Source organism: Giraffa tippelskirchi, chromosome 8, assembly GCF_054371585.1.
Source record: "Giraffa tippelskirchi isolate mGirTip1 chromosome 8, T2T-mGirTip1v1.2.pri, whole genome shotgun sequence".
NCBI lineage: Eukaryota > Metazoa > Chordata > Mammalia > Artiodactyla > Giraffidae > Giraffa > Giraffa tippelskirchi.
In genome coordinates, this window is record NC_137282.1 from 94,996,030 (window position 1) to 95,017,945 (window position 21,916).

Genomic DNA, 21,916 nt, shown 5'->3' on the forward strand with positions numbered 1-21,916 from the left:
GTGCCTCCCATAAAGCAGGTTCTTAATATATGGTAATAATTGTTGTGTTGTAATTAGTATACGTGTAAGCATAATATAATAATTGAAAGATCAGACAGCAGAAATAACTTATATTCTGTCTCGTTAAAGTTTTCTTTTTAATTCTTCCTAATTTTCTCTAGTGGATGGAATGTTTCCCAAATAGACTCATAAATGCTTCTGTAATGCTTCTGGGGGTAGCATCGCTTGGTTTTAAGTATGCTCTGATGTGGCAAGGTATCTTCATACATATATTAATTTTTTTTATAGGAATATCCATTCATTCTTGATGCTTTCCAAAGAGAAGCCATTCAGTGTGTTGATAATAATCAGTCTGTTTTAGTATCTGCACATACATCAGCAGGAAAAACTGTTTGCGCTGAGTGAGTAGCTTTCTTTTTAAATGGGATTTTAGGACTGTTAATATTTGCTGTGTACGTTTAAGTGCTCTTGTGTTGGGTGCATAAATGTTTATGAATACTATATCGTCTTGTTGGGCTGGCCCCTTTATCATTATGTAATGTCCTTCTTTGTATGTTGTTACAGTTTTAAAGTTTATTTTGTCTTAGGTAAGTGTAGCTACCAAACTACCAAAACTTTCTTTTGGTTTCTGTTTTCATGGAGTATCTTTTTCCATTCCTTCACTTTTGAGTGTGTGTGTCCTACATCTGAAGTGAGTCTCCTATACGCAGCATATAGGTGGATCTTGTTTTTTTTTAATCCATTCAGCCATTCTGTCTTTTGATTGGAGAATTAGTCTATTTACATTTTATTATTGGTAAGTGTGTATGTACTGACATTTTGCTAATTGTTTTCTGGCTGTTTTTTTTAGTTTCCCTCTGTTCCTTTTTTCTTCTCTTGCTCTCTTTGTAGTTTTAGAATCAAATCTTAAGATAGCTTTGTTTCTTCAGTTCAGTCGCTCAGTCCTGTCCGACTCTTTGCGACCCCATGAATTGCAGCATGCCAGGCCTCTCTGTCCATCACCAACTCCCGAAGTCTACCCAAACCCATGTCCATCGAGTTGGTGATGCCATCCAACCATCTCATCCTCTGTCGCCCCCTTCTCCTCCCGCCCCCAATCCTACCCAGCATTAGGGTCTTTTCCAATGAGTCAACCCTTCGCATGAGGTGGCCAAAGTATTGGAGTTTCAGCTTCAACATCAGACCTTCCAATGAACACCCAGGATTGATCTCTTTTAGGATGGATTGATTGGATCTCCTTGCAGTCCAAGGGACTCTCAAGAGTCTTCTCCAACACCACAGTTCAAAAGCATCAATTCTTCGGCGTTCAGCTTTCTTCACCGTCCAACTTGCACATCCATACATGACCACTGGAAAAACCATAGCCTTGACTAGATGGACTTTTGTTGGCAAAGTAATGTCTCTGCTTTTAAATATGCTATCTAGGTTGGCCATAACCTTCCTTACCATACTCTTTAAAAGTTTAAATTTTCTTTATTTGATTTTTGTAAATAGAAGTAAATTTAGACTTTCTATTTCCTTTCTTATTACTTTGGGCTTCATTTGATCTTTTTCTAGTATTTTAGAGGAAGCAGGTGAGGTCATTGATTTCCGACCTTTCCTTTTCTAACATAGATATTTAGTGCTGTAAATTTCCTATCGATCATGAATATGGGTCATGATTCACTAATGCTGTGTTCATTTTTTCTGTGTTTCATTTCAGGTCTTTTCTCATGCTCTATCTTCAGATTCATTAATCTTTGCTTCTGCATTACCTAATCTGTCCTTAATCCTTTTCAGTGAGACATTTATAGTTTTCTTTGCTAGAAGTTCATTTGTATGTGTGTTTAATGTTTTCCATGTGTCTACTTAACTTTCATCCAGCTTCTTGAACAACAGAATACAGTTTAAAACTGTTTAAATGTTCCTTCTTACTATTACTTTCATCTGTGTTATTTCCTGATCTGTTTTAATTAATTGACTTTTCCCTGCATTATAGTCAGTGTTTTCCTGCTGCTTTACATACTGCTCTGATGTGATGTTTGGCTGTTTTTAATTTCATCACTGACTTTTGGCAGTTTAATTATGATGTGACTTTACATAATTCTTCATATAGTTCTTATGCTTGAATTTGTTTGGCTTCTCAGATTGTGGGTTTGTTTGTTTTCATCAGATTTGGAAAAATTTCAACTATTTTTTGCTTAAAGTAGTACCCCTTTTTAGTAGTCAGAGGACCTCAGTTAAGCTTGTACTAGTCATTTTAAGTTGTCTCAGAGTTCACTGATACTTATTATTATTTTTTGTTTATTTTCTGTGTTTCATTTTGGACAGCTTTAAGTTTATTCTTTTTTTTTTTTGCAATGTCTAATTTGATTTTAAGTCTATCAAGTTTATTTCAGCTCAGATTTAGATTTTTCATGCTAAAATTTTGGTTTGTGTCTTTTAATATTTTTAGTAATTCTTTTAAGCATGCTATTTAATCTTTCCTCAGTTTTCTTGAATATATAGACTATAGTTATACTATAGTGGTAATTTTCTGTGTCCTCATTTACTGATTCTGTTTTCTGTCTCATTTTTGGATGCCTTTTCATTTATTTATTTTTACTCCTTATTATATGTTGTATTTGCCTGCTTCTTTGGTTACCTGATTTTTTTTTTAATTCACAAGACATTGTGAATTTTACCTTTTTGGGTGATGACTATTTTTGCATTTCTGTTAATATTCTTGAGCGTTGTTCTTGGATACAGTTACTTGGAAATGTAGTTCTTTCATGGCTTTTATGATTTTAGGCAGGACTAGAGAAGCATTTAACTTAAGACTACTTTTCTCTACTTTTTAATATATTTCTTGGTATTCTAGCCAGTATCTTGTGAATTACGAATTTTTCCACCATGGCTAGTGGGAACCTGAGTTACTCCCAGCTCTGAAGATTGTATTATTTGTTTAGTTCCACTCCATTTGGTTGTTTTTTCCCATTGCTTCAAGTTGTTTCCTAACACTTATTCACTGATTATTACTTACTTGAAGACAGCAGAATGTTCAGATGTTCAGAGCTTTCCCTTTGTCTACCTCTTTCCTCTCTGGTTATTTTGAGCTGCAGTGTAGCTGCCATGGCTTCCTCAGACTCGCAGAGTCTGCCTAACTTCGGGAAACCTTCAAGGTTCATCTCCTGGAACTGTGACTTGGAAATTCTGTGGACAATAATCTGAGATTATGTCATTTACTTCCCTCTTTTCAGGGATTACTGTGTGATTATTCAGTATCTGAAATCATTGTTTCACATATTTTATCCTATTTTGCAGTTGTTGCAGATGGGTAGATAAACCCAGTCCTTGTTACTCTATGCTGAAAATAAGTAGATACTTTCTGTATTATTTTTAATACATGGTCTCTATTACTATAGTAGTTCCCTTACCTAATATGTAAAATAAATACACATATATTGTCTGTGTTTTAAATTTTTTGATATGTATTATATTTTCTTCTAAAATGTATGTAAAGATCATTGTTTTAGAGTTTTGCTACTCAGAGTGTTCCTAGACCAGATGCATGCTTATCACCTACTAGCTAAATTAGGCAAAAATCTCACACCCCACCCTAGAACTACTGAATCATAATCTGCATGTTAACAAGATCATCAGGTGATGCATACATCTGTTAAAATTTGAGAGGAACTGGGCCATTCTGAAAGTGGGTTCTGCTCTTCAATGTGGATGGGATTTTGCAGTCTGTTGCAGATAGACTTTTGTGGGTTAACTTGTTTTTCCTTAATGTGTGCAACTGTCACCAATATCTAGTTCATGAATGTCTTCACCATGGCAGAAAGAAACCACGTATCCATGAATCAGTCATTCCCCATTCCCTTAACTCCAGTTTCTTTCAGTCACCAGTCTGCTTTCTGTTTGTATGAACTTAACTTTTCTGGGTATTTTATTTAAATAGAATCATATGATACATGGCTTTTTGTTTATGTTTTATTTCACTAAGGATGATGATTTTAAGATTTCATCTGTGTTGTGGTATACATCAGAATTGAGTTCCTTTTTATGGCTAATATTTTGTGACTGATTAATTATATAGTATGATATACCACATTTTGTTTATCCATCAGTTGATAGATGTATGAGTGTTTTTAATTTTTTGGCTATTATGAATGATGCTTTTGGAAATGTTTATGTACAAGTGTTTGTTTGAACACATGTTTTACCTTGTCTTCAGTATGTACTTAGGAATGGAATTACTTGGTTGTGTTTAATTCTGTGTTTAACTTTTTTAGGGACCACCGAACTGTTTTCCATACCAGCCGCATTGCTTTATTTTCACGTAGTTATATGAGGGTTTCAGTTTCTCTGTGTCCTTGCCAACACTTGTTACTGCCGTTTTTAAAAAATTGATTATGTAGTAAACTTATTTTATGATTGTTTTAAATAAAAACTTTTTTACTGTGGGTTTTCAGCATAAGACAGGTTAGTCAGAATAATACAAAACATTCTGCAAGGTGAGCTAGTTAGGTTTCTGAAAAGAATTCCAGAAAGAAAAAAGCACAATAATGTTACTTATTTCTAGACAAGATTAATGTTCTGTGGGTATTAGTGATATAATCCTATATAATGTTCATTATTCTAATTTCCAGTATGTGAAGTTTATTTTTAAATAATTTTTCTTTCAGTTTTATTGAGATAAAATTGACACATAGCACTGTATAAGTTCAAAGATTGTAGCATGATGATCTGACTTACATGCATCCTAAAATGATTATAACAAATGATGGCTTGGTAAACATCCATCATTTTGTATAGATACAGAACTAAATAGAAAAATTTTTTCTTGTAATGAGAAAACAACTCATTTAGCTTTTTTATATAACTCTTAGCAGTGTTAACTATGTTTATCGTATTGTGCATTACATCTCTCAGTTCAGTTCAGTCGCTCAGTCCTGTCCAACTCTTTGTGATTCCATGAACCGCAGCATGCCAGGCCTCCCTGTCCATCACTAACTCCCTAAGTCCACCCAAACCAATGTCCATCGAGTGGGTGATGCCATCCAGCCATCTCATCCTCTGTCATCCCCTTCTCCTCCTGCCCTCAATCTTTTCCCAGCGTCAGGGTCTTTTCAAGTGAGTCAGCTCTTCACATCAGGTGGCCAAAGTACTGGAGTTTCAGCTTCAACATCAGTCCTTCCAATGAACACCCAGGACTGATCTCCTTTAGGATGGACTGGTTGGATCTCCTTGCAGTGCAAGGGACTCTCAAGAGTCTTCTCCAACACCACATTTCAAAAGCATCAATTCTTCGGTGCTCAGCTTTCTTTATAGTCCAACTCTCACATCCATACATGACCACTGGAAAAACCATAGCCTTGACTAGATGGACCTTTGTTGGCAAAGTAATGTCTCTGCTTTTTAATATGCTGTCTAGGTTGGTCATAACTTTCCGTCCAAGGAGTAAGCATCTTTTAATTTCATGGCTGCAGTCACCATCTGCAGTGATTTTGGAGCCCAGAATAATAAAGTCAGCCACTGTTTCCACTGTTTCCCCATCTATCTGCCATGAAGTGATGGGACCAGGTGCCATGATCTTAGTTTTCTGAATGTTGAGCTTTAAGCCAACTTTTTCACTCTCCACTTTCACTTTCGTCAAGAGGCTTTTTAGTTCTTCTTTGAGTTCTGCCATAAGGTTGGTGTCATCTGCATATCTGAGGTTATTGATATTTCTCCCAGCAATCTTGATTCCAGCTTGTGCTTCCTCCAGCCCAGCATTTCTCATGATGTACTCTGCATAGAAGTTAAATAAGCAGGGTGACAATAGACAGCCTTGACGTACTCCTTTTCCTATTTGGAACCAGTCTGTTGTTCCATGTCCACTTCTAACTGTTGCTTCCTGACCTGCATATAGGTTTCTCAAGAGGCAGGTCAGGTGGTCTGGTATTCCCATCTCTTGAAGAATTTTCCAGTTTATTATGATCCACACAGTCAAAGGCTTTGGCATAGTCAATGAAGCAGAAATAGATGTTTTTCTGGTACTCTCTTGCTTTTTCGATGATCCATCAGATGTTGGCAATTTGATCTCTGGTTCCTCTGCCTTTTCTAAAACCAGCTTGAACATCTGGAAGTTCACGGTTCACGTATTGCTGAAGCCTGGCTTGGAGAATTTTAAGCATTACGTTACTAGCGTGTGAGATGAGTGCAATTGTGCGGTAGTTTGAGCATTCTTTGGCATTGCCTTTCTTTGGGATTGGAATGAAAACTGACCTTTTCCAGTCCTGTGGCCACTGCTGAGTTTTCCAAATTTTCTGGCATATTGAGTGCAGCACTTTCACAGCATCATCTTTTAAGATTTGAAGTAGCTCAACTGGAACTCCATCACCTCCACTAGCTTTGTTCATAGTGATGCTTCCTAAGGCCCACTTGACTTCACATTCCAGGATGTCTGGCTCTAGGTGAGTGATCACACCATTGTGATTATCTGGGTCGTGAAGAACTTTTTTGTACAATTCTTCTGTGTATTTTTACCACCTCTTCTTAATATCTTCTGCTTCTGTTAGGTCCATACCATTTCTGTCCTTTATTGAGCCCATCTTTGCATGAAATGTTCCCTTGGTATCTCTAATTTTCTTTGCATTGATTGCTGAGGAATGCTTTCTTATCTCTCCTTGTCTCCTTGCTATTCTTTGGACCTCTGCATTCAGATGGGACTATCTTTCCTTTTCTCCTTTGCTTTTCGCTTCCCGTCTTTTCAGAGCTATTTGGACGGCCTCCTTAGACAGCCATTTTGCTTTTTTGCATTTCTTTTTCTTGGGGATGGTCTTTATTCCTGTCTCCTGTACAATGTCACGAACCTCCATCCATAGTTCATCAGGTATTCTATCAGATCTAGTCCTTTAAATCTATTTCTCACTTCTTCTGTATAGTCATAAGGGATTTGATTTGTGTCATACCTGAATGGTCTAGTGGTTTTCTCCACTTTACATCTCTACTACTTAGAAATGGAAGTTTCTACCTTTTGACCATTTTCATTCCATTTCCCTCCTGCCCCCACTTCTGGTAACCATGGATCTTTTTCTGTAAATTCATTTGTTTTGAAGTATATTTGACTTGCAACACTGTGTTATTTCCTACTACACAACATGGTGATTTGATATTCCTATACATTTCAAAATGGTCACCATGGTAAGTCTGTTTATGCTATGTCACCATAAAAAGATATTATATAGTTATTAGACTAGATTCCCACACTATACCTTTCATACCTATGACTCATTTATTTTATAGCTGCAAGTTTATACCTCTTAAGGTCCCTCACCTATTTCTTTCCTCCCCTCACTACCCTCCCCTCTGGTGATTACCTGTTGGTTTTCTGTATCTATAACTATTTGTGTTTTGTTATGTTTGTTCATTTGTTTTTTATATTCCACATATAAGTAAAACGATATAATATTTGTCTTTCTCTGACTTATTTCACTTAGCACAATGCTCTCTAAGGCCATCTGTGTTGTTGCAAATGGCAAGATTTCATTCTTTTTTATGACTTAATAATATTCCATCCATATCCATATACCATATCCATTCATCTGTTGATGGCACTTGGGTTACTTTTGTATTTTGACAATTGTAAATGATGCTGCACTGAACATAGGGGCATGCATATTTTTTCTAATCAGTGTTTTTGTTTTCTTTGGATAAATACCCAGGAGTGGAATTGCTGGATCATATGATAGTTTTATTTTTAATATTTTGAGGAATCTCCATACTGTTTTCCATGATGACTGCACCAGTATACATTCCTACCAACAGTACACGAAGGTTCCCTTTTCTCTACATCCTTACCAGCACTTGTTATTTCTTGCCTTTTTGATGATAGTTATTCTGTCAGTCGGAGAAGGCAATGGCACCCCACTGCAGTACTCTTGCCTGGAAAATCCCATGGATGGAGGAGCCTAGTAGGCTACAGTCCATGGGGTCGCTAAGAGTTGGACACTACTGAGCGACTTCACTTTCACTTTTCCCTTTCATGTACTGGAGAAGGAAATGGCAACCCACTCCAGTATTCTTGCCTGGAGAATCCCAGGGACGGTGGAGCCTGGTGTGCTGCCGTCTGTGGGGTCTCACAGAGTCGGACACGACTGAAGCAACTTAGCAGTAGCAGTATTCTGTCAGTTGTGAAGGTGATATCTCGTGGTTTTGATTGGTATTTCCTTAATGCTTAAAATGATACTGAGCATTTTTTAGTATGCTTATTGGCCCTCTGTATGTCTTTGGAGGAACATCTGCTTTAGTCCTTTTTTACTTGTTTATTAGGTGGTTTGCCTTGTTCAATTGTGATAGTTGTTTTGTATTCTGATACTAGTTCCTTGTCAGATATATGATTTGCAAACATTTTCTCTTTTTCTGTAAGTCATCCTTTTAGTTTCTTAAGTGTATTCTTTGAGGGACAAATGTCTTTAATTTGACCAAGTGCAATTTGTCTGTTTTCTTTTGTTGCTCATGTTATTTTAAAGAAAGCATTGCCTAACTCAAGGCCACATAGATTTATGCCTATATTTTCTTCTAAGATTTATGCCTATATTTTCTTCTAAGAATTTTATAATTTTAGCTATTAGTTCTTTGATCCTTTTTGAGGTGTTACTTTTCTGTATAATTTATAAGGTAAAGGTTCAACTTCGTTTTTTTGCATGTGGCTATCCAGTTGCCTCAGAATCATTTGTTGAAAGACTATTTTCTCCCCTCAATCTTGGCACCTTTTCAGAAGTCAGTTTGTGTCACAGGTTAACTCTTAATAATTTATAATATATTTTATTTATTTATTATGGAGAAATTACAGCTTTCCTGTTGAACAGCTGAATTAGATGTTCTTAATAGTGATCGCATGAAGAGTGAAGAAGATCATAAAGGAAAAAAACATAAAAATTGCACCAATCACCCTGTTCAACAGTGCCTTTACCTTGACATAGTGGTGGATATTTTTCATGAGTTTTGGAGTATTGTCCTTCAGATAGTCAGAGCCTGAGTACTAATCTCAGACTAGTACTATTAGTCTTTTCAGACCTTAGCTGAGGTATAACTCAAAAGTTTTCGTTTTGTAGGGGGGTTAGAGGAGTGAAGCTTTGGATCTTAGATTATCTTTGAAATGGTATCAGCCAATTGCAGAATAGTCTTAATCTGTTTGTTAGATTCAGGCACATTATAGTCCAATATTAATTACCCTAGTTCTATCCAGTGGAATAGGACTAACTTTTTTTATTGTCCGCTCCTTTTTAGAAGGTACTGAAGTCAGAAGCTTGTTTCCTCCTAAGGCACAAATTATAGGTTTGACTATTTTTAGTTCACTTATTTTATCTCACTTTGAGAAGTGTACAGGTGTACAGTAGTTGGTGCATCACCCATTTGAAGCCAACATATGTAGATATTAGAATTCTGGGCGTTAGTGTAACTTTGCTTTCGATTTTGCTACTAAAGCAGAGAGATTTTCAGTATAGGAAATTTTCCAGTGTATGTTAAAACCTGCTTTTGTACTCTTGGGTTCAGTTCAGTTCAGTCGTTCAGTTGTGTCTGACTCTCTGCGACCCCACGGACTGCAGAATGCCAGGCTTCCCTGTCTATCACCAGCTTCTGAAGGATGCTCCAACTCACGTCCATTGAGTTGGTGATGCCATCCTACCATCTCATCTTCCGTCGTCCCCTTCTCTGCCCACCTTCAGTCTTTCCCAGCATCAGGGTCTTTTCCAGTGAATCAGTTCTTCCCATCAGGTGGCCAAAGTATTGGGAGTTTCAGCTTCAGTGTCAGTCCTTCCAGTGAATATTCAGGACTGATTTCCTTTAGAATGGACTGGCTGGATCTCTTTGCAGTCCAAGGGACTCTCAAGAGTCTTCTCCAACACCACAGTTCAAAAGCATCAATTCAGCTTTCTTTATAGTCCCAACTCTCACATCCATACATGATTACTGGAAAAACCATAGCTCTGACTAGACGGAACTTTGTTGGCAAAGTAATGTCTCTGCTTTTTAATATGCTATCTAGGTTGGTCATAGTTTTTCTTTCAAGGAGCAAGCGTCTTTTAATTTCATGGCTGCAGTCACCATCTGCAGTGATTTTGGAGCCCAAGAAAGTAAAGTCAGCTACTGTTTCCACTGTTTCCCCATCTATCGGCCATGAAGTGATGGGACCAGGTGCCATGATCTTAGTTTTCTGAATGTTGAGCTTTAAGCCAACTTTTTCACTCTCCTCTTTCACTTTCATCAAGAGGCTCTTAGTTTCTCTTTGCTTTCTGCCATAAAGGTGGTGTCATCTGTGTATCTGAGGTTATTGGTATTTCTCCCGGCAGTCTTGATTCCAGGTTGTGCTTCATCCAGCCTTGCATTTCACATGATGTATTCTGCATATAAGTTAAATAGGACAATATACAGCCTTGATGTACTCCTTTCTCAATTTGGAACCAGTCTGTTCCATGTGCAATTCTAACTGTTGCTTCTTGACCTGCATACAGATTTCTCAGGAGGCAGGTAAGGTAGTCTGGTATTCCCATCTTTTTAAGAATTTTCCACAGTTTGCTGTGATCCACAGTCGGAGGCTTACTTTGGGTTAGGAGACCGTAAAGAGATTTTAAGAAATGCACCAGGGTTATAGACACTTTTGAAAGCTCTTGAGTGCTGCTGTGGAAAACAGTCTGGTAGTTGTTCAAAAAGATACTTGTAGAATTACTGTACAACTCAGCAATTCCACTCCTAGATGTATTATGCCAAAGAATTGAAAACAAATACACAGATACTTATACATGAATGTTCATAGCAGTACTGTTCACAATAGTGAAAGGTAGAAACAAACCAAAAGTCCATCAGTGGATGAATAGATAAATAAATCTGGTGTATCTGTACAATGAAAAATGCTACTCAGCCTTAGCAGCAGTGAAATACTGATACATGCTACAGTGTGGATGAACCTCAGAAACATTATGCTGAGTAAAAGAAGCCTGACTCAATAGGTCACATATTATTTGATTCTGTTTGTGTGGAATATCTTAGGTAAATTCTTAGAGAGCAGATTGGTGGAGGCCAAGGAATATTAAGAGGAGGGGAGCAGAAAGTAGCTGCTTAATGGATATGGGGTTTTTGGAGGGATGAGAATTATGTTTAAGAATCAGATAGAGCTGGTAGTTGCACAGTATAGTGAATGTGCTAAAATCCACTGAATTGTGCACTTTAAAACAGTTTTATGTTTTATAAATTTTACCTCAATAAAAATCTCCAATGAAGTGTATATTTGTATGTACGTACCAGATTTTATGATTTCAGGCAGTGGTTCATGGATCTCAGATAAAAATTTCCCCTAGGAATTAAAGAACTTAAGGTATACGCCAATGTTAGTTGATAACTATAACAAGTATAACATTTTATTTATAAATATGGTGCTAGATTAATATATTGGTACCAGGTTGTTTACCCTATGTAATTGAGTAGTTTTCCTGACCCTGTTTATTTTTTTATTCTATGTACAGCTTTTTAAAAAAGCGTTAGCTTTATTATTATATAATTTAAATATTATGAAATCCAACCATTTAAAGTATATATTCACTGAGTTTTAATAACTTTGTACAGTTGTGCAACCCTCATCAGTTTTAGGCTGCAGTCCATAATTTTCTTATGTGTGTGTGCTTTCATCCTGCCTCCACCTCCAACGCTGGCAGTGATCAGCTTTGTCTAAATAGTTTTACCTTCTCTAGAAGTTTCATATAAATGAAATCATGTAATATGGAGTCTTTTGTGTCTTTTTCTGTTTAAAATAACACTTAGAGGTTCATTCATATTGCATATATCATTAGTTCATTTCTTTTTATTGATAAGTCATATTACATTTTATGGATACATGACATTTTGTTTATTCAGTTGATAGAAATTTGAATTATTTTGCATTTTTGACCATTCTGAGTAATTCTGATATGAACATTCATACACAGGTCTTTATGTAGACGCGTTTTTATTTCTCTTGGGTAGATAGATACTCAGTAATGTAATTGTTGGATTTTATGGCAAATATATATTTAATGATTTGGTAAACAACCAGACTGTTTTCCAAAGTGGCTGTACCATTTTGTATTCCTACCAGTAATGGATAAGGAATCTTATGTTTCTCTTATGTCCTGTTTTTCTTATGTCCTAACCACCTCTTGGCATAATCTGTTTTGATTATACCTATTTTAGTGTGGGTATCTAATGATGTTGCATAGTGGTTTTGAATTTCTTTGATGACTATTAAAATGTTAAGTATCATTTCATTTGCTTATCACCCATTTGTATATCTTAAATATCTATTTCAGTCTTTGCTGATTTTTAAAATTGAATTGTTGGTCTTATTGCATCATAAGTAATTCTTTAATTATCTTAATGGTATTATTTGTAGCACAAAAGATCTTAAATTTGACGTTCAGCTTCTCATATATTTTCTTTTATGGATTGATCATGCTTTTGATATCAATAATTAAGACATTTATGCCTATCCCAATATCACACATATTTTCCCTTTTATTTTCTTTTTGAAGTTTATAGTATTAGCCATTCCACTTAGAGCTATGATTTCCTTTGAATTAATTTTTATGTGTGATGTAAGGTAAAGGTGGGGTTTAAATGAACCTTTTTTGTATGTGGATAATTTTTCCAGTTGAAAAAATGATGATTTCCCCACTGAATTGTCTTTGAATTGAATTGACTGTTGAATTACTAGTGAACTGACCATAAATGTATAGGTTTGGCTTTGGATTTCAGTTCTGTTTATCTCTGTGTCTATCCTTATACCAGTCTACACTATCTTGATTACCATAGCTTTAAAGTATGTATAAAATTTAGGTAATTAGAGTCTTCTAACTTTATTCTTTCTTAAAATTGTTTGGGCTCTTCTAGGTCCTTTGTGTTCCTCAATAAAAATTTAAGATTAGTGTGTTAATTTCTACCCAAAAAGACTACTTGCATTTTTATGTGGATTGGGTTGTATAGATTAATTTGGGGAGAATTTTCATTTTAACATTATTATAGACTCTTCAGTCCATGACCATGGTGTTATTTATTATTCACATCTTTAATTTCTCTCAGCAATATTTTGTAGTTTGTGTACAGATTTTACACATCTTCCTCTTTTTTAACACATTTTTTTCTTAAATCTCTTAAGTATTTTATTGCTTTGTGCTGTTGCAAATGACATTCTTCCTCAAGTTCATAGTTGGGTTCCTAATGGCTTGTGAAGTACAGTTTATTTTTATATGTTAATATTTTATCTTGTCACTTTGTTAATAAACTGGGTTACTAACAAGTTATAGTAACTTTGCATATTCCATAAGATTTTCTACATAGTTGGTCACATTGTCTGTGAATAAAGACAGGTTTACTGCTTCTTGCTCATGTTTTATCCCATCTGTTTCATTTTCTTACTGCATTGGCAAAATCCAGTACAATGTTGAATAGTAGTAGTGACAGTGGATATTCTTGGATGTTCCTGATCTTAAATGAATAATATTCAGTGTTTCACCATGAAATATAATTTAACTAGCTTTTTCCTAGGTTCCTTTTATCAGATTGAGTAAGTTCCTTTCTATTCTTAATTGGGAACAAATGGAAGAATTTAAAAAACACTCATTTGAATGGCTGTTATCAAAAAGACAAGAGATGACGAGTGTTAGCAAGTATGTGAAGAACAGGGAACCCTTGTGCAGTTTTGTGGTAATATAAATTGGTACAGTTACTGTGGAAAACAGTGTGGCAATTTCTCAAAAAATTAAAAATAGAATATAATTCAGCAGTCCCATTTCTGGGTATGTATCTAAAGGAAATGAAGTCAGTATCTTGAAGAGATGTCTGCATTCCCATTATTCACAATACCCAAGACAAGGAAACCTTTGTCTATCAACAGATGGGTGGATAAAGAAAATGTGGTATCTGTCTGTCTATATCCACATACACACACACACATAGTCAAATCACAATGGAATATTATTTAGCCATCAAAGAAGGAAATCCTGCTGTTTGTGACAGCATAAATGGACCTTGAGAGCATTATGTTAAGTCAGATAAGCCAGAGAAAGACAAACACTGTGATCTCAGATGTGAGATCTAAAAAATCTAAAAAAGTTGAGTTGAATGGTAGTTTCCAGGGACTGAGATGGGCAGGGTGAGGGAAGTAGGAAGCTAGTGGTGAAACAAAACAAACTTCTAGGTATAACATGAGTAGTTCTGGGTATCTAACATAGAGCATGGTGATTACAGTTAACAATACTGTATTATATACTTGAAAGTTCCTAAGAGGGTAGTTCTTAAATGCTCTCACCAGAAAAAAAAAAAAAAAAAGATAATTAGTGAGGTGATAAGGATGTAAATTAAGCTTATTGTGGTAATTATTTCACAATATATATGTGTATCAAATTTTATAATATATAGTTTAAACTTACATAATGTTATATATCATTAAATCTTAATAAAACTGGGTAAAATAAGTGTATTGAGGATTAAAAAGAAGCATTGTATTTTATTAAATCCTTTTTCCATCTGTAGAGGCAAGGATATGGTGTTTGCTTTTTATTCTTTGAAAGTGGTATATTACAAATTTTCTATTGTTAAACCATCCTTGTATTCCTGGAATAAACCTAGTTGTTTATGGCAGTTGATCATTTTATATAATGTTGCTAGTTTCAGTTTACTCATATTTTGTTCTGGAATTTCTTTGAATCTTCATGAGAGATTTGGATATGTAGTTTTTGTTTTTTTTTTAACAAGATCTTTGTCTAGTTTTTTTTTTTCCCCATCTGAAATTCATATTTATTGGGGCATCTTGTATTTTTTTTTAATTATTTTAATTGGAGGCTAATTACTTTACAATATTGTAGTGGGTTTTGCCATACATTCACATGAATCAGCCATGGGTGTACATGTGTTCCCCATCCTGAACCTCCCTCCCACCTCCCTCCCCATCCCATCCTTCTGGGTCATCCCAGTGCATCCCAGCCCTGAGCACCCTGTCTCATACATCGAACCTGTACTGGTGATCTATTTCACATATGGTAATATACATATTTCAAAGCTATTCTCTCAATCACATCCCACCCTTACCTTCTCCCACAGAGTTCAAAAGTCTGTTCTTTACATCTGTGTCTCTTTTGCTGTCTCGCATATAGGGTCATCGTTACCATCTTTCTGAATTCCATATATATGTGTTAATATACTGTATTGGTGTTTTTCTTTCTGACTTACTTCACTCTGTATAATAGGCTCCAGTTTCATCCACCTCATTAGAACTGATTCAAGTGCATTCTTTTTAATAGCTGAGTCTAGTTTTGATATCATGTTAATACTGACCTCATAATATAAGTTGAAAAGTGACCCTCCTGGTCTGTTTTCTCTGAGTTTGTGTATTTTCTCTCTAAATGTTTGACAGAACTTGTTAATGAAGCCATTTGAACTACCTAGGCTTTTCTTTATGGGACAGTAAAAGTGAAAGTCGCTTAATCATGTCTGACTCTTTGCAATCTCTGGACTGTAGCCTGCCAGGCTCCTCTGTCCATAGAATTCTCCAGGCCAGTATACTGGAGTGAGTAGCCATTCCCTTCTCCAGGGGATCTTCCTGACTCAGGGATAGAACCCAGGTCTCCCACATTGCAGGCGGATTCTTTACTCTCTGAGTCACTAGGGAAGCCCAAGAATACTGGAGTAGGTAGCCTATCCCTTCTCCAGCATAGCTTCCTGACCCGCAACTCAAACCAGGGTTTCCTGCATTGCAGGTGGATTCTTTACTAGCTGAGCTACCAGGGAAGCCCTTCTTTATGGGAACATTTTTAAATTGCAAGCTCAGTTTCCTTTCTTCTTGAGTCAGTTTTGGTAATCTTTGTCTTTCAAGGAATTTCTTGAGGTGGAATTAGATTGATTTTAGATTATTCTTCCTGTCTAACATTAGTGTTTAAAACTTTAATTTTCCCTCTTAGTACTGCTTTATATGCATCCCATAAATTTTGAGTTTTATTTTCAATTTAATTCATTCTTTAGTTTTTTTCTCTTTATTTCCTCTTTACCTTTCAAGTATTTATTGGTTTTCCATATATCTTTCTATTTTGGGGTTTATAATTCAATTTCTTTGTGGTTGAAAAAGGTACTTTATAATTTTAATAATTTGATTTAATGATTGATGTGGTTGTATTTATATTTGCCTTTTGTTTTTTAGTAATGTCTCATGTTTTTATAGCCTTCTATTATATTTTACAAATATTTTTTAGTATATCATTTTAATTCCTTTGTTAATTTTTTTTAACCTTTGAATTACAAGTTTAATGATTACTCTCACAGCCACAATCTCTGTAAAATGTTGATACTCTTGTTTCTTCTTTTCTGTGCTATTTTTGCTACCTGTACATTTCAGCTATATATGCTATGTGCGCATATGTGCTCAGTCACTCAGTCATATCCAACTCTTCACAACCCCATGGACTGTAGCCCACTAGGCTCCTCTGTCCATGGAATTTTTCCAGTCAAGAGTACTGGAGCAGGTTACCCATTTCCTGCCCAGGGATCTTTTCAACCTCGGGATCAAACTTGTGTCTCCTGTATTGCAGGTGGATTCTTTGCCACTGTGCTACCTGCTATAAATACAGTATTAATACAATGTTAAAATAATGTTTTTGCTTTAAATAGCTTTTATGTTTTTAAAAATACTAATTGAATAAAAGAGAAATATATATAGTCTTATGTTTGCCCACATATTTATTATTTTAAGCTCTATTCTTTTCTCTGGATTCTGGTTAAAGAATTTTTTAAGAATATTTCTTGTATAGTTGATGTTTTAGCAGTGAATTCCTTCAATTTTTATTTGAAAATGTCTGTTTTGCTTTTATTTTTGAAAGGATAATGCCACTGAATATATAGTTCTTGATTGACAGTTTTTTTCTTTTGAATATTGGATAGTCATTCTACTGACATTGTTTCATTCTATTCCATTTTTTCCCATCAGAAGTAAGCCTTAATTAGGGTGGTGGTCTCTTGTATGTTTTGAGTTGTTTTTCTTTTGCTGCTTTGAAGACTTTCTTTTTGTCTCTGTTAGTCAGCATTTTGTTTCTAGGTGTGATTCCAAAGTTTTTCCTGCTTGGGTTCATTGTGTTCGTTAGACCTATAGATTAATATTTTTTAAAAAACAAGTTTAGGAAGTTTTTCTACTGTTATTTTTTTAAAAAATGTTTGTCTTGTCTCTTTCTCAGTTTGGTACTTCTGTCGAAACACATGGGGCTTCCCAGGTGGCACTAGTGCTAAACAATCTGCCTGACAGTGCAGGAGACACAGAGACGTGGGTTCGACCCCTGGGTTGGGACGATCCCCTGGAGTAGGAAATGACAGCCCACTCAAGTATTTTTGCCTGGAAAATTCCATGGGCAGAGGATCCTGGCAGGCTATAGTCCATGGGGCCATAAAGAGTTGGACTTGACTGAGTGCACACACACACATACATTGGAAGACTTGAGGTTGTCCCACTAATCTTTGAATGTCTGTTTATTTTTCTTCTCTTTCTTTCTTTCGACTTTATAATTTCTATTGATTTATCTTCATATTTACAAATACTTTCTTCTGCCTTCTCATATCTGTTCTTGAGCCATCTAGTGAGTGGATTTTTCATTATATTGTACATTATTGTACTTTTCATCTATAAAGTTTTCATTTGGTTTTGTTGTTACAGTTTCAGTTCTCTATTGAGATTGCCCCTTTGAATCACTGTTCTATGTCCTTTAATTCTTAGAACATGGTTTCCTTACGTTTTTTGGACATGTCTGTTACAGCTTCTTTGAAGTTTTTGTTTGCTAAGTCCAACATCTGGGCCCACTCAGTTTCTCATGACTGCTTCTTTTTCTTAAGTGTTGATCACACTTTCCTGTTTCTTTTTATATCTTCTCATTTTTTATAGCATCTGTATATTCTTTTCTCTTTGATGTATATCTCCTACTATTCATATTTTACCATGTTTGGACAACTTTTGATTTTTAATTATTTCACTCTTTGGGAGCATGGTTGGGATGAACATTGTTTTTATTTTCCAAAGTAGGTCATAAGCCTATTGTTGGTAGGAACTGTATCTTAAATAAAGAAGATCTACCACAGTGCTAAGTTTAGTCCTGATTTCGTGGTGTGTATATAAATATTTAACTCAATTGAATTTTCTTTGAAAAAGAAAAACTATCTTGTATTCCATTAATCTTTATGAAAGAACTATTGGAACTTGCTATAATTTCTAGTCAAGGACAGAGTTGATAACTAATACAAGTGCAAAGTGGATATATATGATTAACTTTTTGTGAAACTCAAAAAACAACTCATTTTCCACTGTTTATTAAATATTTATAGTCTTTATGTAAAAACTGACAGGCAGAGGCTCTGTAAACTTTTAGAGGTCCATCTACAGAGCCAAAGATATTTTGCTTCCAAGAAATAGGATAGCTATTAGTAATTCATTGATATTAGTAATTAAGTTACATTAACTCCAAGACACCAGAGTTTAAAATATTTTTGTTCATCTAGACCACTGTTCTTCAGATGTATCATAATTATTATTATAGTTTGTTGAAAGTGAATAGAATAAGACATTAATATTTTACAAAGTCTTTAGATAATTAGGAAAAATTTGGGCACAATTTATATATTAATATAATTTTTAAAATCACATACTACTGAAGAGTTTTTTGTAAACAGTTTATTCTTATTTTCACATTTTTAGATATGCCATTGCATTGGCGCTAAGGGAAAAACAACGTGTAATATTTACTAGCCCAATTAAGGCCCTGAGTAACCAGAAATACCGTGAAATGTATGAAGAATTTCAAGATGTTGGTCTGATGACTGGAGATGTTACTATTAATCCTACAGCATCCTGTCTTGTTATGACCACAGAGGTAATTTATATGATGTCTCATCTAATTTTTCCTTTTTAATGTAATTAATGTGATTCATCAGTTAAAACAGCTAATGTTTTATTACTTGCTCTATACAGATAAAAGGATAATACTTTCTTGAATAGATTTACTTGAAAGGGGGTAGTAGAGTATCTTAAAACAAGTTGTTTCAATATAGTTGTAAATTTCCATTATTTCTTGTCATCATATAATAAAGTTGCATAAAGTATTTTTAAAGGATATTGTCAGTGACATGATAATAGTTTGACGGGTTTATATAAGTCTCAATGATTGGAGTATATACCTTTGAATAAGTTGTGACACATTCTTTATGATTTTTTTTCTTTTGCATCTGAGTGTTGATAACAAATGGATAAATAACTTTTTAAAAAATGCCCAGTTATGTTTAGCTTCCTCCCATAATCACAGTTAAGTTTTGCATACACTTATAGCATCTTACATTTTGGACACTTGGCTGTCTTTACTAAGTACTTTTCTACATGCTTGAATTATATCCTTGCATTCTACAAAGACATATTATACTGCTGCTGCTGCTGCTGCTGCTATGTCGCGTCAGTCGTGTCCGACTCTGTGCGACCCCATAGACAGCAGCCTACCAGGCTCCGCCGTCCCTGGGATTCTCCAGGCAAGAACACTGGAATGGGTTGCCATTTCCTTCTCCAATGCATGAAAGTGAAAAGTGAAAGTGAAGTCGCTCAGTCGTGTCCGACTCTTTGTGACCCCATGGACTGCAGCCCACCAGGCTCCTCCGTCCATGGGATTCTCCAGGCAAAAGTACTGGAGTGGGGTGCCAGATGTTGCCAGTACTGGGTTTGTCTGTCTCCATCTGTCCCATTCCCCAGTAAACAGAAGAACAAACAAACTAAGGTAGGAAATGGGGAGCAGAGCAAGACAGCTAGCTCAGAAAGCCCAGGGCTTTGAGGACCTGGTGACATGCTGGCCATGGCAGGACTCCCTTCTCTGACAACGGGTGGCAGGTGTGAGGTAGGGTGCTGTGGAGTGGGTGACTGTCATGATGCTGTGGCGACCCCTCAGTTGCCTCTACCCCTCCTCCTCTGGATCTGCTTTCCATCCCTGGAGGTTTGCCCACCTCACTGTGCAACGGGCCTGGGGGATTGGGTATCCTCTGAGACAGGTGGAGTGCTTTGAGACAGGTTCTGGGGAGTCTCTCCAGACTGAGGGTAAAACCACCAAGCCTGTGAAAGACTCCAGAAGCCAACAAAGGAGCCATTAGCTTCTGGTTTTTAGAGTCAGCTGAAAGCATTGCTCATGTTTCATCTTGATCCCCAAAGTAAGTTTATTTTCCTTCTCAAAACTCTTCCATCCATAGAAAAATTTCTTCAACTCAGAAATATGAAGAACAGTTGCTAGGAAGTATTCATGTTGTTAAGATGAGGTAGAAAAAATCGGTTGCAGTAAGAGATTCGTTGTGTTAGATAGAAGATGATTTTTAAGTTACTTTCATTTCCTAGCAAGTGTAGGTCTTGAGTGAAGTGCTTTACATATAAGGAAGTAGCTTCATATTCAAGGTATATAGATATGGAGTTGATAATAATTCTCTCCATGGATTATATATGATCACTAACTTGAGAAATAAATTATTTTGGATTTAGCAAAGGAGCTTTATATACTTAAGATATGTAACTCTCAAATTATTTTAATGTTTCTATTAAAAAAGAATATACAAAATTTCTTGTTAGAAGAGTTTTTGATATGTCAGATTCCTGCTGAATCTTCTACTTCTTCTTTAGATTTTGAGAAGTATGCTGTACAGAGGTTCTGAAGTTATGCGAGAAGTTGCTTGGGTCATATTTGATGAAATTCATTACATGAGAGATTCAGGTATATTCTATAGTGTTATTAAATGTGTGCCATGTCATTTAAGAATGAAATTAGGAATTTTGAACAAGTTATCTTACTTTCTTGTGGGTAGAGTTGTAGTAAACTAAATTGTGGATAACATGATATAGTTTTTCTGGTTGGACCTCATTCAGTTACAGCTTCTTGAATAGTAACAACTTCTGGGTGAGAAAATGCAACTTCAGATTTTAAAATGGAATTAAAATTAGTTTGCTTTTAATAGAGAGTTCTCTAATATATATAATGTTAAAGAATTTCCAAAACTGCTGGCCTACAAGTTAATTTTTTTGATTTTTATCAATTTATTTTAGTTTTTTTTTTTAAACTAAGAAATGCATGTTTATGATTTAAAAAATGAGAATTATGAGATAAAAATGAACAACAACAAACAAAGTCTCTTTACCTGAACTACTGCACTGCTATAAAGTAAGTGTACTTGGAATTTTAGGTAGAACACGGCAGAAATTAACATATTTAAAAGTTAAATGGTTCGATGCATGATACAGGGTGCTCGGGGCTGGTGCACCGGGATGACCCGGAGGGATGGGATGGGGAGGGAGGTGGGAGGGGGGTTCTGGAAGGGGAAAACTTGTACACCCATGGTGGATTCATGTCAATGTATGGCAAAACAAATACAATATTGTAAAGTTAAAAAAATAGATAAACTAATTTAAAATTAAAAAAAAAGGTAAGGGACATAAAGAGGCAACTTTGATGTACAACCGCATTGCACAAAATTTTTAGAGATCCATGCAATCTCAGGAAGTAGGCTAAATATGGTTTTTGTGTTTTCCTTGGAGTGATTTTTGTCTCCAAGTTCAACTGAAAAGGAACTAACTTCTAATGTTTACCAATTTCTTATTATTGTCTTTATGATGTTGTTATTTTCTGTGCAAAGAATTCAAGATGATGCCTGTCACAAGTTCATGCTAATATTTTAAAATTACTTTTATTTATCTGCATCTATTTTATTTAATTTGTAGTTATTATGACTTTTAATTTGCCAAGTAATCACAATGTAAGCTGAGGGACAGAGAATTCCCATAGTCCTAAAACCTACAGTTGTATCTTAAAATATCAGGTATTGTAGTAGATAAAATTGAACCTCTAGAAAGATCAGTGCCCTCCACCTCAGGCCAAGCCTGGTACCTGAGGAA

At 35.5% G+C, this 21,916-nt stretch overlaps 1 protein-coding gene across 3 annotated transcripts in view; it reads left to right on the plus strand.

Annotated features, from left to right (window-relative positions):
• The window catches only part of MTREX (Mtr4 exosome RNA helicase), a 95,590-nt gene that overhangs the window by 11,949 nt on the left and 61,725 nt on the right, over positions 1–21,916 (plus strand). For all 3 annotated transcript variants that reach the window (XM_081517786.1, XM_081517787.1, XM_081517788.1), the window contains exons 5-7: positions 289–401; positions 18,704–18,878; positions 20,651–20,741. In XM_081517786.1, the coding sequence (XP_081373912.1) occupies positions 289–401; positions 18,704–18,878; positions 20,651–20,741 (379 nt within the window). The remainder of the gene's footprint in view (positions 1–288; positions 402–18,703; positions 18,879–20,650; positions 20,742–21,916) is intronic.